The 23391-nt window shown below is 39.1% G+C and overlaps 1 protein-coding gene across 1 annotated transcript; it reads right to left on the bottom strand.

Moving 5' to 3' along the window:
- Positions 1 to 3340: 3340 nt before the first annotated feature.
- PRKAA1 (protein kinase AMP-activated catalytic subunit alpha 1) lies at positions 3341 to 23036 on the bottom strand. The gene is given in 11 exon segments (XM_054283343.1): positions 3341 to 4207; positions 6282 to 6408; positions 6785 to 7271; positions 10232 to 10456; positions 11331 to 11418; positions 13072 to 13216; positions 14976 to 15069; positions 16903 to 17044; positions 22642 to 22857; positions 22860 to 23003; positions 23006 to 23036. Coding segments are annotated over 11 exon segments (1944 nt in total). The 3' UTR covers positions 3341 to 3962.
- Between the last annotated feature and the right edge of the window lie 355 nt (positions 23037 to 23391).

The following is a 23391-nucleotide window of genomic DNA, read 5'->3' as shown; positions in this document are numbered from 1 at the left end:
GCCGCGCCAGGAAGCGGAAAGGCGGGGCGGCACGGCAGGAATCGGGCAGGAGGAGGAAGGAGCGAGGGCAGCGGCGGTGCCCGTGGCCCCGGCAGGGACAGCCGGGAGCCGTAGTTCGCCCGGGCCGTGTGGATCTCGTGAGGCGCCCGGCGGCCGCCCCGCTCCTGTGCGTAGGCGGCAGCGGTAGAGAGCCGGGCCGGAGGGGACAAAACAGCCGGGCCTGGGAATGCCACCGCCCGCGGTGCTCGAGTGTCACCCGGGGACAGGTATGGGACGGCGGGAATGTCCGCCGCCCGTGCCGACCGCCCTGGGACAGCAGCCACGCACCACGGAGAGGCGGCTCCGGCCGGGAAGGGGCAGTGAGCCAGGCTCACAAGCACGGCTTTTTACACGGGGAAAAAACCGCCACCACAACTAAACACACACAAAAAAAGCCCCAAAAAACAAAACAAAACAAAAAAAAAAACCAAAACAAAAAAAACCAAAAACAAGTCCCACCACCCTCCAGAAATCCCAAATGCATTAAAAAAGCCGGATACAAAAGAACAACAAAAACTCAAACAAAAAAAAAACCACCTCAACCCCTCTCCCCCAAGCACAAACAAACCCCAAGCACAAACAAAAAAAAAACCCTAAACAGAAAGAGAAGACAGGGTTTAGAACTGCAGGGCGGCAGTGTTTAAAACTGGTCCCTGCTGCAGGGACTCATACCAAGCGAAAATCCCCATCCGTGGTAGGAGGGAAAGGCTGAGTGAAGATGCGAGAGGAGGCGCATCACCACAGGGGCACAAAAGACGCGATCAGGGTTTGTTCCATCTCGAACTCCTTTTCTGCCGCAAGAGTTCACAAGATCGAGGGGAAAAGGGTCAGTCGGATCAGGCGAGCACAGCTGGTGCACCGGCCTGGCCAGCTGGGAAATCTGCTGACATTTTTGTCACGTTGCTGCTTTTTCTATAATTGTAATAGCTGTTGCTTTTAAAACGAGCGTAACAGTTCTTGTCCACTTACGTATAACACTAGAAAACAGCAAACACACAGTTTCAAACAAGATGGTTCAGTATTTTATGTTTACTTAGTTTTTAGTTTTGAAAGGTTAAAAAGTTATACAGTTAGAAACAAGCATTTTTGCCATTCAGCTTTGTCAAAAGAAATTAACAGGAAGTAGGCACATCTTTGTTAAAGAACAGGACTTTGTGTCTTACAATGGTAATCAACTGGTAAAATAAAATTTAGCTCGAAGTTTGCATTAAACACTCATATCAAGACAAACATGAAAGAATTTTTTTTTCTTCATATTGCACCACCAAGATGAATTTTTATCCATTACCTATTGATTTATATTGCACATGGACAGCCCAGATTCATCCATGTTACTGAAAAAATTACAATACAAAGACAAGGTAACTCATTGTACTCCATCAGGAGTAAGCTTGGGAATACAAAGTAACACACTTTACCAGTTTGTGTATCTGCATAAGCTGCCTTACAATTCTGGCAGCTCTCTCAGTGAAGTTTCATTTCACAGCCTATTGGCAGCTTCTAGTGCAATCCTAAAGGTCTGCAAGATCAGTAGGAACATGTGAAGAAAGCAATTTCAACAGCAAGATCTACAAAGCATAGGAAAATCACACAACAGGCAACTGGGTTCAACTGGGTTGTTAGTGCCCCTTTCTGCCTTTCCCCCTCCCCATAAAAATCTCAATTCAATCAGAAAACCTTTGGCCATCAAAATTGATCTACCATAAAAATGCACTTTTATTTACAACAACATATATTGTACACTTCTGTCAGAAACTTGCTTTAACTTCCTGATACCAAAACTAAGGACAAACCAGGGTTGTCTTAAAGCACAAGAGGGCTGAAAAGGTATATAAAATTAAGAACTATTTTGCATCTTTACACCTTGCCTGTGTTGTCAACATTACAAGGAGCAGATAACATTTATAAATAGTTCAATACATGCAAGTGATCCCAAAACCAATTCCAGATGAGGAATTGCTAAAACTTAAAAACCTGTGCGTTTGTAATGTTTATACAAATGCAGTACTTAATTCCAAAATAAAGGGTAACAAAAATGAACACACTGATTTATTCAGTACATCAGTACCAATTCATACCAGACAAAAGACAGGACTTCTTTGTAGGATTTGCAACTGGTCCCTCACATTGGCATCCTAAAATTTTGGGGCTCAACTTCTGATACTAACTTCCACTTTGGAAAATCTTCCAAAGATTTAAAATACAGTGATACAGCCAATGTCCCTACAGAGACCAGCTGTGACACATGAGGATAAAAAAATGAAGTTGTAAACTTGTACCCACCTCTGAGACAGACCTCACTACCACCCAGTTCAAAATACAGCAGTTCAGGGGCTTCAAAACAGCCTTATGTTTCTTCAGATTCTGTGCATGCAAATTTCTGAGCTGCAGCCAGCTGGCCAGAATTTAACTGTTCCTACATCTGTAGCTAGCAGTTTCCCATGGATAAAATCTCTGCCATTGGCAAGAATTTCCACCCATGTGAAGAGTCCAGGTTTCACTGCTCAGTAATGCCTGGAAGTTCCAGCCTCTTCCTGGGGGAGCAACCTTTGAAACTATGTAGGTCATGAATATTATTTTGAAGCAAGCATTAAGTCTTGAATGCAAACCTAAGTATTTTATGACTGCTTATGTCTAAGTGTCAGATGAAAATGGAACCATGGCTAATTATATCCAATTTAAAGAGACTAAAGATATTCATGCAAGTGATTTTACCTGTGATTTTAACATACAAAGTTCAGTTTTTTTCCTGAACTGCTGCAAAAACCATAAATGCAGAATGACTTTTATTATGGATAATTGCAATCTACAATTAAAAACTCTAGCACTCAAGTTGTCATGATAAGTTTTCAATGTTCAACTGAAAAGTTAGACTGTTTGATTCAGTTAAATAGCTAAGTTTCCTACAGAGGTTGCCTGGGAAATATTAAAACTGTGTATGTGGTTTTCACTTCATACTGAATACTATATAATATAATATAAGTTAAGGTGATAACCAGCTGTATCAAACTATAAACATATATGTTAAAACCCTGTAAATTTCAGATTCTGGAATAGCATGAAACAGCCCCCAGGCTCTGCTCTTAACTCCAGGGACATGTTTCTAAGGAAAAGGATTCTCGGTCTGCAGTTACAGTGGGGAGCTGCTGTGCTGCTACCACACTAAGATAACGTGTACAGACAAGGAGGAGCTCCCTGACCGGTTCTCCACAAAGCAACATTTTGGTTTAGCCCATGGGATGCCACATCTTCTCAGCATTAAGTTTCCTGCCGCTGTTATGGACTCAATCATTCTACTCACTGTCCACAGAGTTTTCACCCTCAATTACAGAGCACCTACACATTTCCAACTGGCCAGATTTGCATACATTTAATAACACTTTTTGTTAGAAGTAGTACATTGTAACACATCATCTCATTCTTTATTATTTTTTGTCAAATAAGGGGGAAGAAACAGCAGTTTTAACACATTAACATCTGTCAGGAGATGCTGATACTTCTGTATCAGTCACAACTGTAGAGGGTGACCAACAAATCATACTAAGATCACTGAACTAGGACGTGTATGTTAACTTACAGTGCATCAGATATATGTATAACTAGATAAAAAAACAAGGAGGTCCATCTAGCTTAAATGTTATAGGCAGCCTATTTTGCACTCCAGGTAAAATGTTACAAACACTACCCAAAGGGCATCTTATTTCCTGTACCTGTGTTATGCTATTGGACAGCAGGCAATCAGAATTCACTCCAGCTTCAAAATAATACATGTTAACTGCCCATAATTTTTATCCCCATGCAAGTTGCATTCTGTGGCTAGCTTTTTCAGCGCCTTAGTTAATTTCACTTGATTATAATTGGAAGCATCTGACTATGATTTAGGCATGCTTATTGCTCTAAAAGAAATAAGCCCATCTTCAAAATTACTGTGCAAGTATTTTAATAAGATTTGCACACATCTCAAAAAACTCAATTGTATGACTGCCTGGTCTTGGAGTTACGTCAGCTGTAGAAGAGTCAAGCGAAGAGTTGACTGATGAGGTAAGGGATGTATCCGCAGATTTTCCTTGAGCATCAGCATCTGAATCTTTTTGACAAGATTTATAGTTGCTCACAGAACCTGATCTCTGTGGAGTTGCAGTCCCAGACTTCGCTTCAGCAATTTCATCTGGAAACAAGGGAAGAGAAGAGGAAAATTTGGTTAAAAAAAAAAAATTCAGTTCTAGGAAGAGCAAATGTCATCCCTTCTCACACTTCAAAATCTTGTCTTTTAAAATCTTGATTAATAACTGAACAGCTTTTGCAAACAGCATTTGATACAAAATAAAAGCTCATATACATAGTAGCACAACAGCAAATGTTCTTATGCTAATTCTTTCTGTGCTCTGAACTGTACTTCAGAACTATTTACACCTAGTTTAGACTAGAACTAGATACTAATTGTATTTTTCATGAACTGCTTTCAGCAGCCAACTGTTCAATTTAGGTTACTCAAAACAAAACCAGGTCAGCATCATAAGATTAAGTTCAATAGCAGTTTGTAGATGTTTTTTCTACAATCTACTTTATTTTTATTCTATTTTTGTTCTCTTTTGGGTATTTATATATTGTTATTATTTGTATTTTATGATAATTCATTACAACATTATACTTGTTAGCATCTGCACCCATTTATTCTTCTCTTTTGAAAGTTTTTTACCATAGAATGTATATTTAGGCTGCAGCAACTGATCTCTACCTTCAGTATGAAGAGAAAAAAGTTTCATTTTAATAGTAGTGTTCTGATGAAGCATCTCTATTTTTATTTTAAATACTGAACATTAACCTGGCTCTAAGCTGGCTCCTGAAACTTATTTCAGGAGAAATTGGTGAATAGGCAATAGCTCTTGTTTACACAAAGGTACTTAAATTCACAAATTGTTAAAAGAACAAAGAACCATTAACTATGGCAGAGAGAAGGAATGTCAGATCAGTTTAACTACTGGAAGAGATACAACCCAAGGGCACAGATTTGTTCTATTTCCTCAAAAGTGGAAACCAGAATTGTAGCAGGCTGCCCTCCCAGAGCTGCATGGCTCTAAGCAGTCAAAAAAAAAAATTCCTTTTTTCCATGCAATGTTTTCCTAGGCATGTCATCTACACCAGTGGCAGCAGGTAACTTTCCTTTAGTCTACTATGCCCATAAACAAGTGTTCGGTCTCTTTTAGCTCCTATGCTCACTTCATCTAACCAGGCTTTGTATACTGTTTTACTGTCACTCCATAAAATGTATTTTTGTACAGGTTAAACTATATGCTTTCAAGATTTTAGTTCCTTCGAGCACAAAATTCCTACCTCAAATTTTACCTATTAGTAGAACTGGTGGGTTAACTTTGCCTTGCAGTTGATATCTCAGAGCAAAGGGGAAGAAAATTGGAAGGGCAAAAGTGAGAAAACTCACAGGTAGAAATAAAGAGTTTTAAGTAAGGTGTTGGGGGGGAAAGTGATGCAAAGGCAACCTCTCACTATCTCCAAGCAGGCTGATGCCCAGCCAGTCTCACGGTTACCTTCCCCCAAAGCCCTTTCTTTGCTAGGCATAACATAATATGGCATTGAACATCCATTCGTTCAATATGGCTCAGCTCTGCAGAGCTGTTGCTCCCCTCCCAACACAGTAGTGTGGAAAAAGAAAGGCTGGATACTATGCCAGTGCTGCTGAGCAACACTCAGCAGCGGTGTGTTTTCAGTACTGTTTTAGTCACAGATCCAAAACAGCACCATGTAGGCTGCTAGGAAGAAAATTAACTCCATCTCAGTCAGACCCAGTACAATGAGGTACAGTCCAAGTCAAATTTAAATGCCTAGATGTCATCCTTATCTTCACTAGAAAACACTGTTCACATGCTTACTTCAGATCTAAATTAATGTTTAAATTTGGGGTAAGGCTCCAAAGGCAGCCTAAGTTGCCTCTCCTCCAACAATCCTGTCCCCTTTTGCACTACTGGTTTTAGTTCTGATGCAGACAAAAAATAGAGCTCCTCAGGAGCTGACATAGCAAAAAAGCAAATGAGATGCAGCAGCTAAGCACATATCACAGGGACACTAGTCCAGGAAGGAATAAGGAAACACTAATACATGTTAGATTGATTTAAAATAAAAAAAGGGCAACACTTACTTCACTTCTAAATAAGTAAATGATGACATGTTTGCAAGTAGAATGATTTCACCTAGAACTCAATTAACTTAAGTAACTCTTCACATACCATCAATACTACGGAAGTCCAGTAAGTATGTTCTGCTGTCCACCTGGTACAACTGGAGACTCATTTTGGAATATGCACTTGTTACTGGATTCTTCCTCCGAACACGCAGATAGTATGGATTTACAACCTAGTATGGAAGAGATTTGAGTCAGTTAACCAGAACTGCTTGAAAATCACTGCATACTGTTTTTGTCCTTTCAACTCACTAGTATTTATCAAGTGATTTCAGACTTCATTACCTGTTGGAATTGGGGGTTATTGGGATTTTTTTTAGCCAAGAGAAATATATTCCTGCATCCCCAAGAGAAAATTTTAGCTTTTTTTTCCCTGTCAGCATGTACATTCTCCCCCCAACATCCTTCTGGCACAGCAAACACCGACAGCGCAGGCACATGAGATTAATGCCAGAATATGAAAACAGTTTCAGATGTCTGGGCTATGTAACTACACAGCTCAAATCAAAATGCATTGTTGTTTGCTGTAAAGGTCATTTATTTTGTTACCTTCCATTCATAATCCAGTTGTTTAATTGCTCTACAAACTTCAGCCATTATATCATTTGGTCGACTCTGACTCCGTATCCCCAAGTGCCATTTAGCCCGCCTTACACCCTGGTGCTTTGACTTCTGTGGATTCAGCTCATCAAGGGTGTGGCGAGGGCGTGGTGCTTCAGCTACTAAAAATGGCACTCGTTCAGGGTGAGGGCGAGACAGGTGGTGATCATCCAGAAAAGAATCTGGTGGACTTGTGGCCAAGTAGAAGTCTTTGGCCTCATTCATTATTCTTCTGTTATCTATAATGAGGTGATAAGCAACAGCCAGAGGATCCTGATGATTTCGGCTGTACAGACAACTTAGCACTTCCTCTTCCGTGCACTCAAACTTCTCACACACTTCTTTTAAGGCTTCATCATCAATCATGGTAGAGCTATATGATGGATCTTCAGGAAACAAGTACTTTGGAAGATCCTGCTTAAACCATTCATGTTCCCTAGATTTAAAAATAAAAAAATCTGAGTATACATAAGTAAAGAAAACATCTTTAACAGGAAATTCCTTTAAAATATAAAATTAATTTTAGTCTGTGCTGGAAGAAAGAATAACGGTTGCCAGTCCAAGACCCTTGTAGCACAGACAATAAAACAGTACACAAAATAAGCACTGCCTGCACAAGATTTTACTGGACATTTTGCAGGAAACTGAGAAAAATGTTTTCGTTATCTCACAAATTGCTTAGTGATAGAAATCAGGTGGTTACTTCCTCATTTATAATTTCAGTACCTTCCTCCTCCTGTTCTTGTGACTGTTTTGCTGCACAAAGAGCTGATCCTTCTGATTCCCTCTCCTGTTCCCTTCTAGAAGCTTCTTCATTCCTGACCAAACAAGATTACTTTTTCTTTGGGTGTTTACTTTTAGTTATAGGAGCAAGTGATATAGTTGAAAGCTGGGTTTCTGTCCTAGCCAAAGTGTCTGTTGATATGTTTTAAGACTCAAAAATCCCATCTTCTCCTTGAGGGTGCTGATTAGTATTGAGCAGTGTTCAACAGGAACAGGCCATGTCCCAGCACAGTGTTAATTAGCTGGGCCTGTTTGCAACAGCATCATTCTTTCAAACATTCTATCACTTCATGATAAAATGCCATTTCTATCATGTCGTACCTGCACATCTAAATTATGCTCCTAAGAAATACCAGTACAAATATTTTGACTGCCCAAGGTTTTCAAGATACTGAAATTATGGCAATGAGGGAGAAAACATCACAGAAGAATGTAGCGAAGGCGCCATTCTGTATTTACTGCACAAAAAAAAATCTTGGACAAAGATATGTAATTGTTAATTGTCTCCCTGAGATGGTACTCAAAGGATAGTCACAGCTTCAGTACAGAGCCCAAATACCACATGAAGCTCAAGGCCAATGTTCTAATTAAAAAAAAAAAACCACACACACAAAAAACAAAACAAAACCACCTCCCCAAAAAGTCACAAAGCACTACATAGCACAGCAAATTGCAAAAAGTCTCCTAAATCTTCAACATGTACAGCAAAAAATGGAACATGGAAGAGATCCTATAAATCAATATTAAGAACAGAAAAATCAATAGTCTTACAAAGAACCATTATGCAGACAGAATTTATAATTATTTTATCTAATATGCTCTGTTCAAATCTGTTTTTAACTCAATACCTTCAAGCCCCATACTAGGTATCAAACAGGATGGTTTCAACTGGTTTAACCCCAGCCAGCAACTAAGCACCACACAGCCACTTGCTTGGTCCTCTCCAGTGAGATGAGGGGCACAACCAGAAGAGTAGAAGTGCAAATAATTTGAGGGTTGAGATAAAAACCAGTTTCATCATTACAATTAAAATAAAAATTCTAAGCAGAAAAAAAATCCAAAAACACAAGAGAAGTGAAAAGGAAACCCAAGAAAGACAAGTAATGTAGATAAAAACAACTCCTCATCACAAAATGTCTGACGACCAGCAGACCAGCCCCATCAGCCTTCCTCTTATTTTCACTGCAGACTATGACCCTATATGGTTTGGAAAATGCCTGTGCTCAGCTGGGGTCAGCTGCTCCAGCAGTGTCCCCTCACAATTCCTTGTGCGCCCCCAGCCTGCTCTGTTAGGACCGTGTAAGAAGCAGAAAAGACTTTGTCTCTGTTCAAGCCCTGCTCTGCAGTAACTACAACATCCATCTGTTACCAAGACTAAATTCAAAACACAGTTACTGTGAAAAAATTCAACTCTATTCCAGCCCAAACCAGCACAGTGAACTAAACTCCACTCAGTGTGATCCTGAGAACACTGTGCCTCAGCACGAACGTGCTGAGCAAAATATAGTTTAATCAGAAAAACAGTTCATTCGGAAGCAGAATAATATTTTTCCCATATCACAACAGCCATAGACTCAGCCATAGCTGGGATGACTGAACCCAGAGGAATACTGTTACTGTTCATGGCACCAGGCCTTTCCCCTGCATGAACATACATACAACCCCTAGAAGAATTAAGGTATTCAAACAAACTCAGTTTGTCCTTTAAACTGTGAGGTGACATGTCATATGGGTAACAGGACAGAGCTGTTCCAGATTCAAATTCCAGCCATGCTCTGTAACAAACATTTTTCAACATCTGTTTCACACCACTCCTTTACTACAAACGATTTATTTAATGCAACTGAGGTTGCTCATTTCCTGACTTCCAACCCTAAAAGGAACAGCTTTTTCACTATGGTAGTATAGCAACACTCTTTCCTTAGAGCTTCTTGCGAAGAAAATTAAGCTGCTGCATAAAGTACATTTGTGCCAGCTACCTTTTTTTAATTTGATCCAGTGCACATTTGTCAACACAATCAACTGCTCCAGAATTATCTCTTGGAATCTGGAGCCCATGATGCCTCTCTCTGACTACAAACTTAAACTTATCAGTATTTGGTGAAGTATTTACCATTCATACACAAATTCATGCCAGTGCTTTGAAGCTAGAAATTGTTGCCTTACATGTGGCATATTCACAGTTTTAACAAATAACTTTTCAGACCCTGAAGAAATATGAATAAAACCAGTAGTTATCAGATTAAAGAGACATTTACAGTAGAGAGCACTAGTTCCTAACAGCAAAGACAATTTTCTTTCCCCAGAGAAGTCTATATACCATAATTTTTGCAAACCGTTATGCAAGTAAACAGCTTTGCTACGGCAGTCTTAAACCTAAAGTATCTCAGAATTTCCATGTATAGTATAAATAATTTGTTTTACTATGATCTCCAATAGATACTTAATTGTCTACTGCAGATCAGCACTATCAGAGCTAAAACCAAGCCATCACAACCTGAATTTTTCATCTCAGTCTAGAAAATATGGACAAGCTCTATGAATAACTTCTTTGTTCTGCATATTTGTGCTACTGTAATTCCAGCATGTTGTGATCAGACATCAGCGTTTTACCTAATGTCTCTGATTGTTGCTCTTTTCATTGGATCCACTTGCAGCATGTGCTTCAAAAGACTAATTACAGATGGATTCAGGTACTGAGGGGTATAAAAGATACCATCGCATATCTTCTTAAAAAGGGTTGGCACATGATCATCATCAAATGGAAGTGTTCCGCATAACAAAGCATAGAGAATAACCCCACTGCTCCAAATATCTACTTCTGGACCGGCATATAACCTGTGAAAAAAATAATTATTAGTGATTTGTGTTTAATACATGTTTTCTGTCATTTTTCCATTGTCTCACAGTAATTAAAAGCATGTAAACTCAGGACAACCGATTTTGCAAGCACTATACCATTTTCGTTCTATTCTGTAGCTCCCTTGAACCTCAGTACTCTTCCCTTTCTAATATATAAGAGAGCACAAGTACAGTTTTCCTGTCTAATGTGTAACAATAATCCATAATGCAATTTTGCACAATGGCAAATTGAAAGAAACATGCATCTACTACTAAGAAAGCCCATGTTATATATTGCTATCAATGTTATAGAGGAATCTGTGCAAAGTCAGTTATCCCCCAAATCGTGGCTGAAAAGTTTAAGACAAGTCCATATAGCTGAACATGTCACATATTCTGTGCCCCTGCCACAGTAAAAGAGACATCTGGCCTCCAATCAACAAGAGGCAATATTAGAGTAGGTAGCTGAAAGCAGATTTGACAGTTATGGTTTACAAAAAGGGAAGTTACCTCCAAAATTAGTATCTACTCTGCAACATGCATTTCACTGATACTCAACTTCACAGCAGACTCTGCCTGAAACTCTGCACCTCAGCTTCCAAGATCTGAGCTCTACACGAGATTTTTACAGCAATTCAGGCAGAGTGTACACAACGCATTTGGGGCATTAGACATCTCACCTCTACCTTACAGGAACTATTCAAAGCTAGTTCACAGAAGCTTTAAACATTTTTAAAATTATCAATACCACTATCAGCCCTCAGTTTCTCAGCATAAAGCTTGTCAACTGAACTACTTTTGTACCCCTTAAAATCAAGCAGCAACATGACTGAAGTACATGCATACATGTATCCAATATAAAAGAAACTACCTTCCAGAAATTACTTCTGGTGCAGCATAGTTAGGGGAACCACAGCTTGTTCTTAAAAATTCTCCATCTGACATCATATTTGATAGACCTGAAAGTGTATAAGAGTAACTACTAAAAATTGAGGGAGCAAAATTATTTCACACTGCATATAGCACCTAGAACAAACCGCTAGTGATTCAAATTAGAAAACGAACAGATTTATTCCAGTTAAGAAATAGCGTTGTTTGGAATTATGAAATTTTTATATGAGCATGCCACAAAATCCTCCATTTTATCAGAAATCCGAGTAACATCAATCCATTACTGCCCACAGCCTAGAGATACTTGAGGACATATTTAGCCCTAGACTAGAACAGTTAAATTTGGATGACACAGGCATGACAGAGAAAAAAGTTGCTCAAAGGGAGATGAAGCAGTATAGCAAGACAGGATTTTGGTCATTAACAAGAAAGTAATAAAATTCCTATTTGCTTCTAAAATGCTACCAGAAAATTCCCTAAAATTCTGTTAGACGTTACACAGAAGAAAGGAGTAAACTTCACTGAGGAGTAAACATGAATTTACTACAATTTACACCCCTACATTAGGCACCTGGTTCATGCATCACGGCAGTTTAGTAGTTTGCTTTTCAGATACTCTGTAAGCAACGGAAATGTGCTTTAGAACCAGGCCACCTGCATTCACCAGCACTCAGTACAGTCTAACAGCTATAGAAAATATTTCCTAGTTGCCTCAGTGAGGCTGCATGATAAAGACTACCATAAACCAAAGAACTCAATCTCAAGAAGGAATTATGCCCTTTTATGGGTCAGCAGGGAATGTGGAGGGGAAAGAGTACAGCTTGGCTAGCTTTCATATTCTAACATACTAAAACTTTTATTAAGCACTTGTTTAATACACCGCTCATGAATAAATGAGTGCTACAGTTTTGCTGACACTAAGTTACAGGAAGATGTTTTTGTAAGTTACTGTACTTCATTTCTTTACCATGTGAACCATTTCACCCAAATAATTTCTTCACATGAGAAACCAGTATGATTTCCAGGGCCCACACAGTTGAACACCATACTTTTAAAACATACTTTGCATACTCAGCATTACCTAACACCTTTCACAGGAGACTTACAGGTATTATCCACAATGTCTACAGAGATCTGTCAGGACCCATCAATATGGATACCCCCCCTTACTACGCTTATATGTGATTAGTCAGGTGAGGTTTCCTGACTCAGATGGTTCCAAGACCCAGCTTCAAGGCTTCTCTGCAGCTGTGACATGGAAAGCTGGCATAAACAAATCAGGAAGACTAGTGTATTTTTCTATAACACTGTAGCTTCCTGAAGATGATGAACTGCCCCTGCACTGTTCTTCCAGGAGAACTAAGCATCTACATTTTACAGATGGTGAAACAGAAAAGGAGTGAGTTTTGAAGAAGGTCAGAAACTAAGTTCACTTAGCATTTCAGAGAAAATATTGTTAAGTGAAACCAAACTAATCAGTTCACAATTTCAGCCAGTCACAGAAAATACCTCAAGAGAAAGCAAGAAAGCGTGAAATGAAAACAAGTTCAATAAATGTGCAAGAACATTATTTTGCTTTACATCTATTTTCTTTATATTCCTCTGTTGTATCCCACCACACAGATATTAAACTATACATACTTTGTTTAACACTTCCTTTTGTTATTAACAAGATCTAACACCAGAAATGCAATCAGATAGAAAAATAAAGCAATACTTACCAAAGTCAGCTATCTTAGCATTCATGTGTGCATCAAGAAGCACATTTTCAGGCTTCAGATCTCTATGCACTACCATATGCCTGTGACAGTAATCCACACCAGAAAGGATTTGCTGAAACAGACGTCTACTCTCCTTCTCATCAAGCTACAACAGACAAAGATTTTAAATAATTAAGAGACAGTGGAAGTTAACTTGTTTTTCATTTTTACTAGCCAGAGGAAACTTTCCCATTACCTAAACTATGTATAACTATATATAACTCTAAATTATACTTATCATTTGATACTTTATATAGCTTTATAGATACTCTTATTATAGATTATCAGAACTAGTAGCAAGCAGTTTCATATCTCATATCATGTTTGTTTTTACCACAGCTCTAAATTGACTCAAACAAAACACACCCACTTACTCAGAAAGTCACTGGAAGTTCTTATTGACACTTTTGAAATTGGGTTTGGCAGATGTTACATGCTCACTAAATAGAAACATTAGCACTGAAACATTTAGCTTTGTATAACTGGAATCATCAGTTTGATATTTAAGCACAGTGCAAGACTTAAGCTGGCAAAAGCTGCTGAAATGCAAAATGCTACAGAAATTATTAACTTCAGATGCTATTTATGCTCTCAGCAGCTGGTCACAAACAGCAGACTTAGGAGGGTATTTCCTACAAAGACCCATAATCCATATCAGTTTGTCCCAGCAACTCCAGTATTCTATATATCTAGTCTGTAAAAAGGGACTTCAGATTATTCACGCAAGCTGTTCTAATAGTAGAAGACAGTAATAAGGGGACAATGGTCGCTTTCTAATAATGGGATATATAAAGAAACAATTTTCAGCTCCTCCAATTGGGTACATATTCATCTGGTTTATTCCCAGCCACTGTAAATTAACAGATTAGTAGAAAGGAACAATGCTATGACAAAGTCACGCATGAAGATTTTGAATATGTTAACATATAACCATTTCTACTTTCAAAAAAAAAAAAAACATAGTCATAAAATATATTTTAATTGATAGTAGCAAAATTGAAACTGAATACAAGAAAACACACCCACGTTTAACAAGGTGTAACCAATACCCCTTGCTCCCAGCCCACAACAATGTGGTTAGCTTAATTAATGCCACTTAGTGAGGAAAGCCACCATTCTGTGACCATGCAAGTCATGTGTTCATCCCCTCTGCCTCATTATCAGGTCCTGGAGGTCCTGTGAAGCAAATAAACCAATTTTCTTCTTCCCCTCCCTACCAGCCTCAAGATTCCCAGGTGCCAGGCTGATAATCTGCTGCATATAATCAGGATACTGAGGACCAGCATACTGAGGACCAGCCTGTAGTCCTCAGGCACAGAGCCATGGGTGACTGTCATGGCATACGGAACTGCAACAGCAGCCAGAGTTTGATGTCTTTAACACCAGCTATGAGTCCTAAATGGGAATGAAACCTGGGACTTCTCAGTGGCCACAGACAGGTCCAGCACCCTCCGCTTCCTCTGAACTTGAGTTCATCCCTAGGACTTTCTAGACTTTCAAGGCTAGACTGTGACTGTTATATGAATACAGCAAAATATGCATTAAGATTTGACCAGATGTACAGAGGGTCTAGGGGAATAGACACCCCAAATTAGGTTGTGTAAAACTTCTGTATTACACTACTTATAAATTATAGTATATTCATTCTGCTCATAGAAATCCTGTGCTACTCTAATTATAAATCTTGTGCTACACTAATCATAATATTCTTTTGAGAAAAGAAAACTTTTTATTGTATCATTCTGATAAAGATACCCAAAAAGATGCCCAAAAGTCTGTCCCCTCAGTGTAGAGTGACACAGGAACATTGCAAATGCAATAACAGAATGCAAGTCAGTGATTTGCAGAGCTGGACTACTTCTTACCCTTCCATTTTTACAGATATAATCAAACAGCTCTCCTCCTGAAACATATTCCATCACCATGAAAATGTCAGTGGGTGTACTGATGACCTGGTACCTGATAAGAGAAGGTATCTATTAGTCTACACACTCAGTAAAACACTACTTACATTTGGTTAAAACCGAAGTCATACAAATAATCAGATGAAAAATACACTTTAAAATAGTTACAATCAATCTACAGCTACTGGAATGACAATATTTCTCAGGAGCTTTTTAGCTTCCTTCCACTATGCGATACCATCTTTGCAAAGACTAGCAGAAAATCTGTAATCCATATTAGGAATATCAATCCTTGCTCTTTCAGAGGGACAAGTAATTTCTTTAAGACTATAAGACTGTGTAAGACAGTGCTGCCTCATCAACAGCTTGATGCAGTGAAAAGGGACTTCAAAAGGACTTTGCTAGTATTGCAAAAATACACACTTTTCAGCATTAACATGCAAAAAAATTTATTTGCCATAAATGAAAAAGTGTACTTCAAGACTAGGAAAAAATTCCTCTTAATAATTATGAATATTAAGAGTACTGATCTCTGGTTGTTATATTTTTATCATTCTACTTCAATTATATTCTAAAAACACAACTTTGAAGCTTTGAAATAACAAGTTTAAGGACAAAATAAAAATTTAAGAAATTTTTATTTTTTCTAATATCCTTACCTAAAAATTATTTCATTTATTCTCTTTACAGCATTCCACATGCAAAAGAAAAAATTTTCCCAGTGATTCCTTGAGAAAGAAACTGTCATGTCAAATCTGCTAAACTGTCTTCAGTTTACGTGTAGGAATGTGTAACAAGCACACATTCCTCTTTCACCTCGGTATGTCACTTGGTGCACTGACACTCCCTATTCTGTTCTGGCTATGGGTATGCCCTTTGGACCCATTCACAGATTAACTGAAAGCACTATCAATTCTGCTGACAAATCAGCTCAACAGCCTTCTGAAAACTAGCTCACTGAAGAAGTGGGTGAGTTGACCTTACACAGTGTAATTTAGCTTCAGTGTAACAGCTGTTGCTCAATTAAAGGGAGTGCAGAAACGTGGCATCTGCCAGCGACAGTGGGGTAGACAAAATTCTACCAACAAAACAACCACCCACATCATGACTAAGACAGCGGAAGTCACCCACACTCTGAAAGTGCAGAATATTTTAACAGGAAATTAGAGTCAAAGAAAATCAATGTTACTTATAATTTATTACCACAGACGAGACATGAGGGGTCAACTCTGGGACAGTTTTACTCTGAAATCCACTGATGAACTATTGATTAACTAACAGATGTAATCAGGCATATTTTAAATGCCACATTTAGACAAAGGGTAGCCACTACACTAAAGATTTCTGAAATAGCAATCATATTTATTAAACTTTACATCCTTAACTCAGAAATATCTTGCAGAGCATCACTGACACTGAAAAAAACATATCAATGACCAGCACATCACTAAAAACACTTTGAAAAGACACAATAAACTTGCTATAGAAATGACCTTTACACTCTTGCTCTTAGTAACTCATTTTCTAAGCATGGGGAAAACAATCAAACATAAACAGAAAAAAAAACTGAAGTAGCCACTAAATTCAGAGATGACTGCTACCAGAAATACCTGTCATGACATTACCTTTTATACACCTGTCCAAAGAATGTCTAAGCAAAGATCTAATGGAAATTCTCCAGCCTGCAGTAAAAACAGCTTTGTAAAAACACATTACAGAGGGCACAGTTGATACTTTGAAGCTGGTTACTTTTCTGACAAGATAAGTATCCTTATAATAATAAGTAATACTACTGTTTGTAGTATTGCCCTTTAAATGTGTTTCAGAGCAGTGACAGCAAAAAGAGATTACTGCCTAAGTAAGCTTGATTACAGTAAGCAAAACTTACAGCTTAATTATATGAGGATGCCTGAAGAGTTTGAGGTTCTGGATCTCCCTGCGGATTTTGCCTACAACATCAAGGCTGCGAATCTTCTGTCGATTCAGGATCTTCACAGCAACCTTATGCCCAGTTAGCTCATGCTTCCCAACTGCAAGAAACAAGGAAGTATTTAGTCAAGGTTTTCAATTGCTCAGCTAAGACATTGTTTCTCCTTTTTGAATGTAGCCAAGTTAAGACACTAGCATTCCACCTATCCCCATTATATCTTTGGGAAGGTTGCAAAGCAGATGATGTGGAATTTCTTCAGCCCTACTCCAATTTCTTCCACAATTCTATCATTAGAAGATGAATACATGTAAGAAATTCCTTAATCCTAACCAGCAGGAGTCTTGCAGCATAACATTTTTTGCAATAATGGTTTAAAAAAAAAAAAAGGCAAAGCATATCCCCAAACCCTGCCATCCTTGCTAATTAGAGAGCATTTCCACTCACTGTGTAAGTCACTCCAAGCTTTTGGCTTGCTTGGCAACCCACTCAAACATGTTTTCCTGTACCTCCTCTACTTCATCTGCAAGGATCACTCCTATCACTCCCTCAAGAAGCCTGCTTCAGCAATTGCTCTAAATTACCAGTGTAAGTACCTGATCAGTTTACTTATAAAAATCTATCTGTCCTTGGAGCAGTCTGACAGCTCCACATTCTGTGCAGTTAACACCAGAGCTTTATTCTATTTAAATGAGTGGCAAATGTGACGAGAAATGCACAAAAAATAGAACAGAAACAAGGAAAAACAATGAAAAAGATGCAACTAATGCATTCCTAGAAGTGGAAAAGAAACTAAGGATGGTTTCATTGTTCTTTAAACAGAGAAACTAAAAAGTCTAAACTATTTCACAGTTAGTTACCTCTCTTAAAGTCCTTAACTTTGCAAGTGCTATTGGGAGTAGACACAGCAAAATCCATGAGAATATTTTTCTTAAACCCAAAACACGATCACAGATGGAACACCAAGAAGCTAAGTATCTCTTTTACTAGAATGCTTCCCTGTCTGCATGGCTGCCACACACAGTGATTATAACATCACCATTTATTTGCCACTCTGACTTCTACCTTCCAAAGATAAGCCAGATTCTCCAGACACACACATGGCTCATCCTTGTCCACATGAATAAACATTTGTAACAGAACTTGCTGAACACAATACTCACTCATTTGGGTGCCTACCCTCACTTGGGAATTTAAATAAGCCCTGGGCTTCAAGATTTATTTTTATATAACCATGGGAAACTGTGATTAAACAGCAGTGATGCACAAAAATCTTTCTGTGTTCAACAGATAATTTGGATAGAATAAACAAACACCCATTGATCTGTAAGTCTCATTCCAGCACAATATACCTTCCTGCTGCTTTCTGCCTCTATATCAAGCTAAAAACCAATGCAAGTGAGAAGTTCTTAGCAGAGGCAGAAGACAATGACAAGCATCTGCATGCTTTTTCTTACAAGACAGCCACCTATAAAATTAAGCAGTCTGAATTCCTGTAGGGAACTAAACAGTGACCCAAGACCCAGAACCATCACAATGCTGCACTGAGATACATTTAGCATATGGAAAAACAAAAGAACTCTGATAAGGATGAAAAGACACCCCCTAAATTCAGAAGGGCCACAGTAAACAAAGTGCTGGCCAGGCGTGTTTGCACTACTGAGGAATGCAGGACAAAGCTGGAATCCATAGCAAGTTCTGGAAAGACCACAAAGCAGTGGCAGGTGAGTGCCTAGAAATGTATGAAAATTATTTGCTTTGAGCCAGACTTACAATCAAAGCACTTACATTCCCTTTATTTTCTTCAAATGTGATTGCAGTTTAAAGGAATTAAACAAATTATATCACCTACATTCAAACACTCAGGAGTAAAGAATCATCATAAAAAATGATAAAAATTAGACAAGCAACTACTCTAATTGTAAAGTCTTTGCCCATCTATAATGGGAACTGATGTACACCAAGATTATTTGAAAAAAAAAGAAACCCAAAAAACAAACAAAGCAAACAAACGAAACCACCAAAAAAAACCCCTACAACTTTAATCAGTAAGTTAAAATGTAACATTGGTTTTTGTTAGTAAGAAACAACTTCTTAGAAACCAAGCAAAAACCTTTCGGTCAAACACATGAATCTGCATCTTCTTTTGCTGTACAAAGTACATTTAAGATGGTGCTTATTATATTAAGTAGCATACATATTTGACCAAGTCTACAGCTTAGGACATAAATACACAGTTCTGATATGCACTGGGTTATAAAATCTTCTTTTTAAGAGATTTTATTTCTGATTTGTCAGTTTACCTTAGACTGGAATTCCATTAGCACTCAGAAAAACATTAGAAAGCAATTCATTAGCTACAATCTATGCTCAAGATGTAAGGCATATAAGAAAAGAGTATTTCAAAACAATTTTCTTTCAAAGTAATTAAACAGTAACATTTGCAATTGACTGAAACCAATTCTAGCTGTCACAGCCTTCAAAGCTATAGGCCTCAAGCCTTAATTTTATTCACTGACTGGGAGAAAACAAGATTTTCTGCTTCTTCAACTCCACCAGCTCTGAATAAATTATTGTAATGAAAACATACTGTGGTTCGGTGCCAGTGCAGAAAGATCCCAAAAAGCCTATTCTCTTGCTTCAGACATTTCAAATTCAATCTCTATTTTCTTCAGAAACTTTTGGCTTATTTTAATTCAATTTGAAATTATAACAAAACTAGCCTTTTAAGATACATGTAGCTTTTCCTGGATACAGTTCAAGGTATCTGTTACCAGTAAAAGAGCAGATACCAACTGGTAACAGACTGCGGACACTTTTGAATTCAACATTAGGATAGAAGTGAAAGCGTCACCCCAGATGATAACATCATGTAGAAACATAAGCAGACAGTGTTACCTTCCTGAAATCTACTTTGCATTACCACTTGATGGAAATTTTACCTATAAAAGGGAATGCACCCTAATCCTCAACTAGCTATCAGTCTTTCAAAATAATCTCTGGAAAAAAAAAATTAACAGATCTAGTATATGCCTGTATTTCTTTTTTTTCTGACAATACTAATTGCCTTCAAACTTCACCATGGCTTTGCATAGCATCAAGATTTTCACGACAGTGACAGAGTCTCAAAGCAGCAATGACTTATTATTAACTGTAGCAGCACAGGAGGAAGAGTCCCTATCTTGTTCAACAGTTCTTCAAACAGAAAAAAACTTATTTTGAGGCCATGCAGACAAATACCACATACTTATGAAATACAGGTATCAGTCATTAAGTTTTTAGAGAAAAAAAGTAATCTGAAAGCTATGTTGTATTTCATGAAACTATTTGCCGCAGGCCAAAAAGCCAATCCAAAGCTCGGAGGGAAGCAGTTTTAAAGAATATGAGCTATACAAATATTTTCACTAATGTGGGAAAAAACCCTAAACAACAACAATAGTTTATGCTGTGCAAAGCCATCTTGCTGCACAACATTAGATACCATACTGACCTGCACTGTTCATTTCCAGGTGTGTCATTGCTGCCTTGACCCAGACCACTTGGTTTGCAGTCTATACAGAACAGGGGTGATACTCTAGATATAGAGAGCTGGAACGACTATTGTGTACTTCGAGCCTTAAGTAACATCCCTTACAGCCTCAGTAAGGACCACTGGAAGCCCTAGTACCCTTCCTTTTATCAAAGATAACTTAAAAAAAAAAGTATCTGGAAATAAGTTTGCATCTAGTTTCAGCAGAAAACATTGGCAGTGCTAAAAAAATTGATGAAAATAGGAATAGATGAATTTACATTGAATCCTAGTGAAGTCTGAACATGAATGTGTCTCATACAATTGGTTTATATTCAGTATTCTGCCACCTCAGCTTTCCACTTTAGGGGCATTTTAGCTTTGTCTAGATGATGGCTAGGAACAGCATTTCTGCAACTGCCCATCTGAGGCACAATCAGGTAAACCAATTCATTCAGAGCGGCACAGCCAGGTGAAAATGATAAAGTGGACAGAATCACACCAGTGACATGAATTCCAGCAGCATGAATTCATCTGAAAGCGACAGCAGGAGACCTTTCACAATTACCAAATAAAGCACTGATCTTCCAGTTTAATTTTTTCAGGCTGCCACCACTGTTAGAATAAAACATTCACTTAGCCATTTGCCTGACCCCTGAAATTACATGAGCTCAAGGTATATCCTAATTGAATTTTAAGAAGTGAATGTTTTTCACTTTATGTCAATTGATTAAACCATATCACCAGAGAAGTAAATTATGAAAACGGAGAAACAATTGCAGATCTGGTATTAAATGAAGAAAATGTGTGGTCAAGAGGAAAATCAGTGCATCATAGATAAAATGTTCTTTATTAAGCACAGCTGAAGCAAGACAACAGTACATCATATGGAGACATGAAAAGCAGTACTGCAACAGTGCTCTCCTAAACTGAGGATCACACCACTAGAACATTGATGGTATGTCAATCCTAGTCTTCTGCAGTGTGCTGGATAAAAAAACCATGGAACAAACACAGCTTTGACCCCTCCCCTCAAGCAGCCATCCTTCCATGAGGAAATAGAACCTAATGCTCCTCTGCTGCATTACTTTTTTTTTTCCTCTACTCAAGGAAGTACTAATTTCAGTACAGAAAACAAATGGTACCCCAGCTGCCAGATGGGGCTGGGGGAATTTGTCTCTGCTCCCAAATGGCTGGGGCTGTCCATTTTATAAGCTTCTCTTGAAAAAGAGACTCGAAGGACTGTGCTTTCCAAGTATTTTTTACTGCTTTCCTAGAGCAAAATATAATCCTATTTACTATACATTATTAATTTTCTTCAGGACATGTCAATAGCTAAAAGAGGTTGTGCAGAGCACATACCATGGATTATCTACACTGAAGAAAAGCAGCTGAGTTTTTAATGCACCTATTAAGTTAACAAAAAAAAAAAAAAAAACTAAAACGCCAAAAAAACCTCTAAAAAAACCCAAGCCCCCCCCCCAAAAAAAAAATGCACAACTCTTATGAAGAATACAGCCTAAGCCTAGCTCTACTCATTTGAGAAAGGATGTTTTTGATTTGCTTGCCCCAATATTTGAAGTTTTCACAAAAAACGCAGCAGGCACAGTGTAAACTAATGCACAGTCCTGCCATCTGCGGTGCATGGCACTATGGGGAAGTTTAAATTCTACCTTATTTCTACTAGCCTTCAAATAAGCCGTATAGCATCCATAGCCCTACAGTGGAAAATGTTTAAATATGAGCTGAAAAAAACAAACTTTGCCAACCACTGGTCAAGCAGATTAAACATTAAGTTCTTCCGTATCTGCACATCAGCTGTGTTACCAACTAATCCAACTATCCCAGACCCATCTTTTTAAACTTATTTCTCTGTAGAGAGAGAAATCTTGCCTTCCTTACAACGGCATCGAGAGTTCGTACTGGAGCATCAAAATGCAATACACGAAGCTCCGAGGATTTAGACTCCCTGCTTCCGCTACATGCCCGGTGTTGTTCTGAACAGAGGCAGCCCTTGGCTCCCAGCGGTTGTTTCCGCAAGCACCGACGAGGAAGCTGTTTCTGCCCCAGCCGCTGCCTCCCGCAGCGGGACCGCCAGTCCCACCCCGGCGGCTCAGCCCGCGCAAGCCCCATTCCGAGCGGCGCTCCCGGCCGCGCTGACGGGACGCCAACGGCCCCGCGGCCCCGCTCACCCTTGACTTTGCCGAAGGTGCCGACACCCAGCGTGTCGCCCAGGATGTAGTGCCCGATCTTCACCCGCCCGTGCTCGTGCTTCTGTTTATCCGCCACCGCCGCCATCTTGAGGCAAGGGCCGAGCCTGCGCATAGCGCCCGCGCGCGCCGGGACAGAGCGCCAGCGGGGAGGAGCAACCATAGAGCGCCAGCCCGCACCCGAACCCGGAAGCGAACGGCGCGCCGCCCGCCCGCCCTGCCCTAGGAAGAACCATTGCGGCTCTCGGGGGAGGCCGGGCCGGCCCACTGGCCCTGCCCGGGGGAGAGCGGGCCCTGCCCGGCTGCGGAGCGCGGGGATGGCGGCGCGTACGGGCTGCTGGTCAGGAGTGGCAGCCTTGCAGCGACGCCGCCCGCATAAAAACGGACCTCCGAAATCTCCATTTGCAATAACCTTGTGTGAAAAGTACATATTATATGGCTTTGCGCAGATATTTACTATATGTATTATGTTGTATTGATTAGTAGTGCTGTATTAACATTTTAATAGTATGGTAAATGTAGTTTTGTAGTTAAAGTGTAACTTTTGTAGTTAAAATAGAAACTATGTATGTGGGATTTTTTTTTAAAATAAAGGAATGAGGTGTTCGCACCAGATAGCAGCCACAGGACACGTAAATCTTTCAGAGAAAGAGAATTTATTGCTCCATTATCAGAGAAACTAACTTCTTCCTGCCTCGCTCAGCTTTGAAGACGCCGTCAGGCTTAAGAGGA

The sequence above is a fragment of the Melozone crissalis genome, unplaced genomic scaffold (assembly GCF_028551555.1).
Source record: "Melozone crissalis strain CALT ecotype California unplaced genomic scaffold, PUWL_Pcris_2 ptg000036l_1, whole genome shotgun sequence".
NCBI classification, from domain to species: domain Eukaryota; kingdom Metazoa; phylum Chordata; class Aves; order Passeriformes; family Passerellidae; genus Melozone; species Melozone crissalis.
This window is presented reverse-complemented; position numbering and strand designations above follow the sequence as displayed.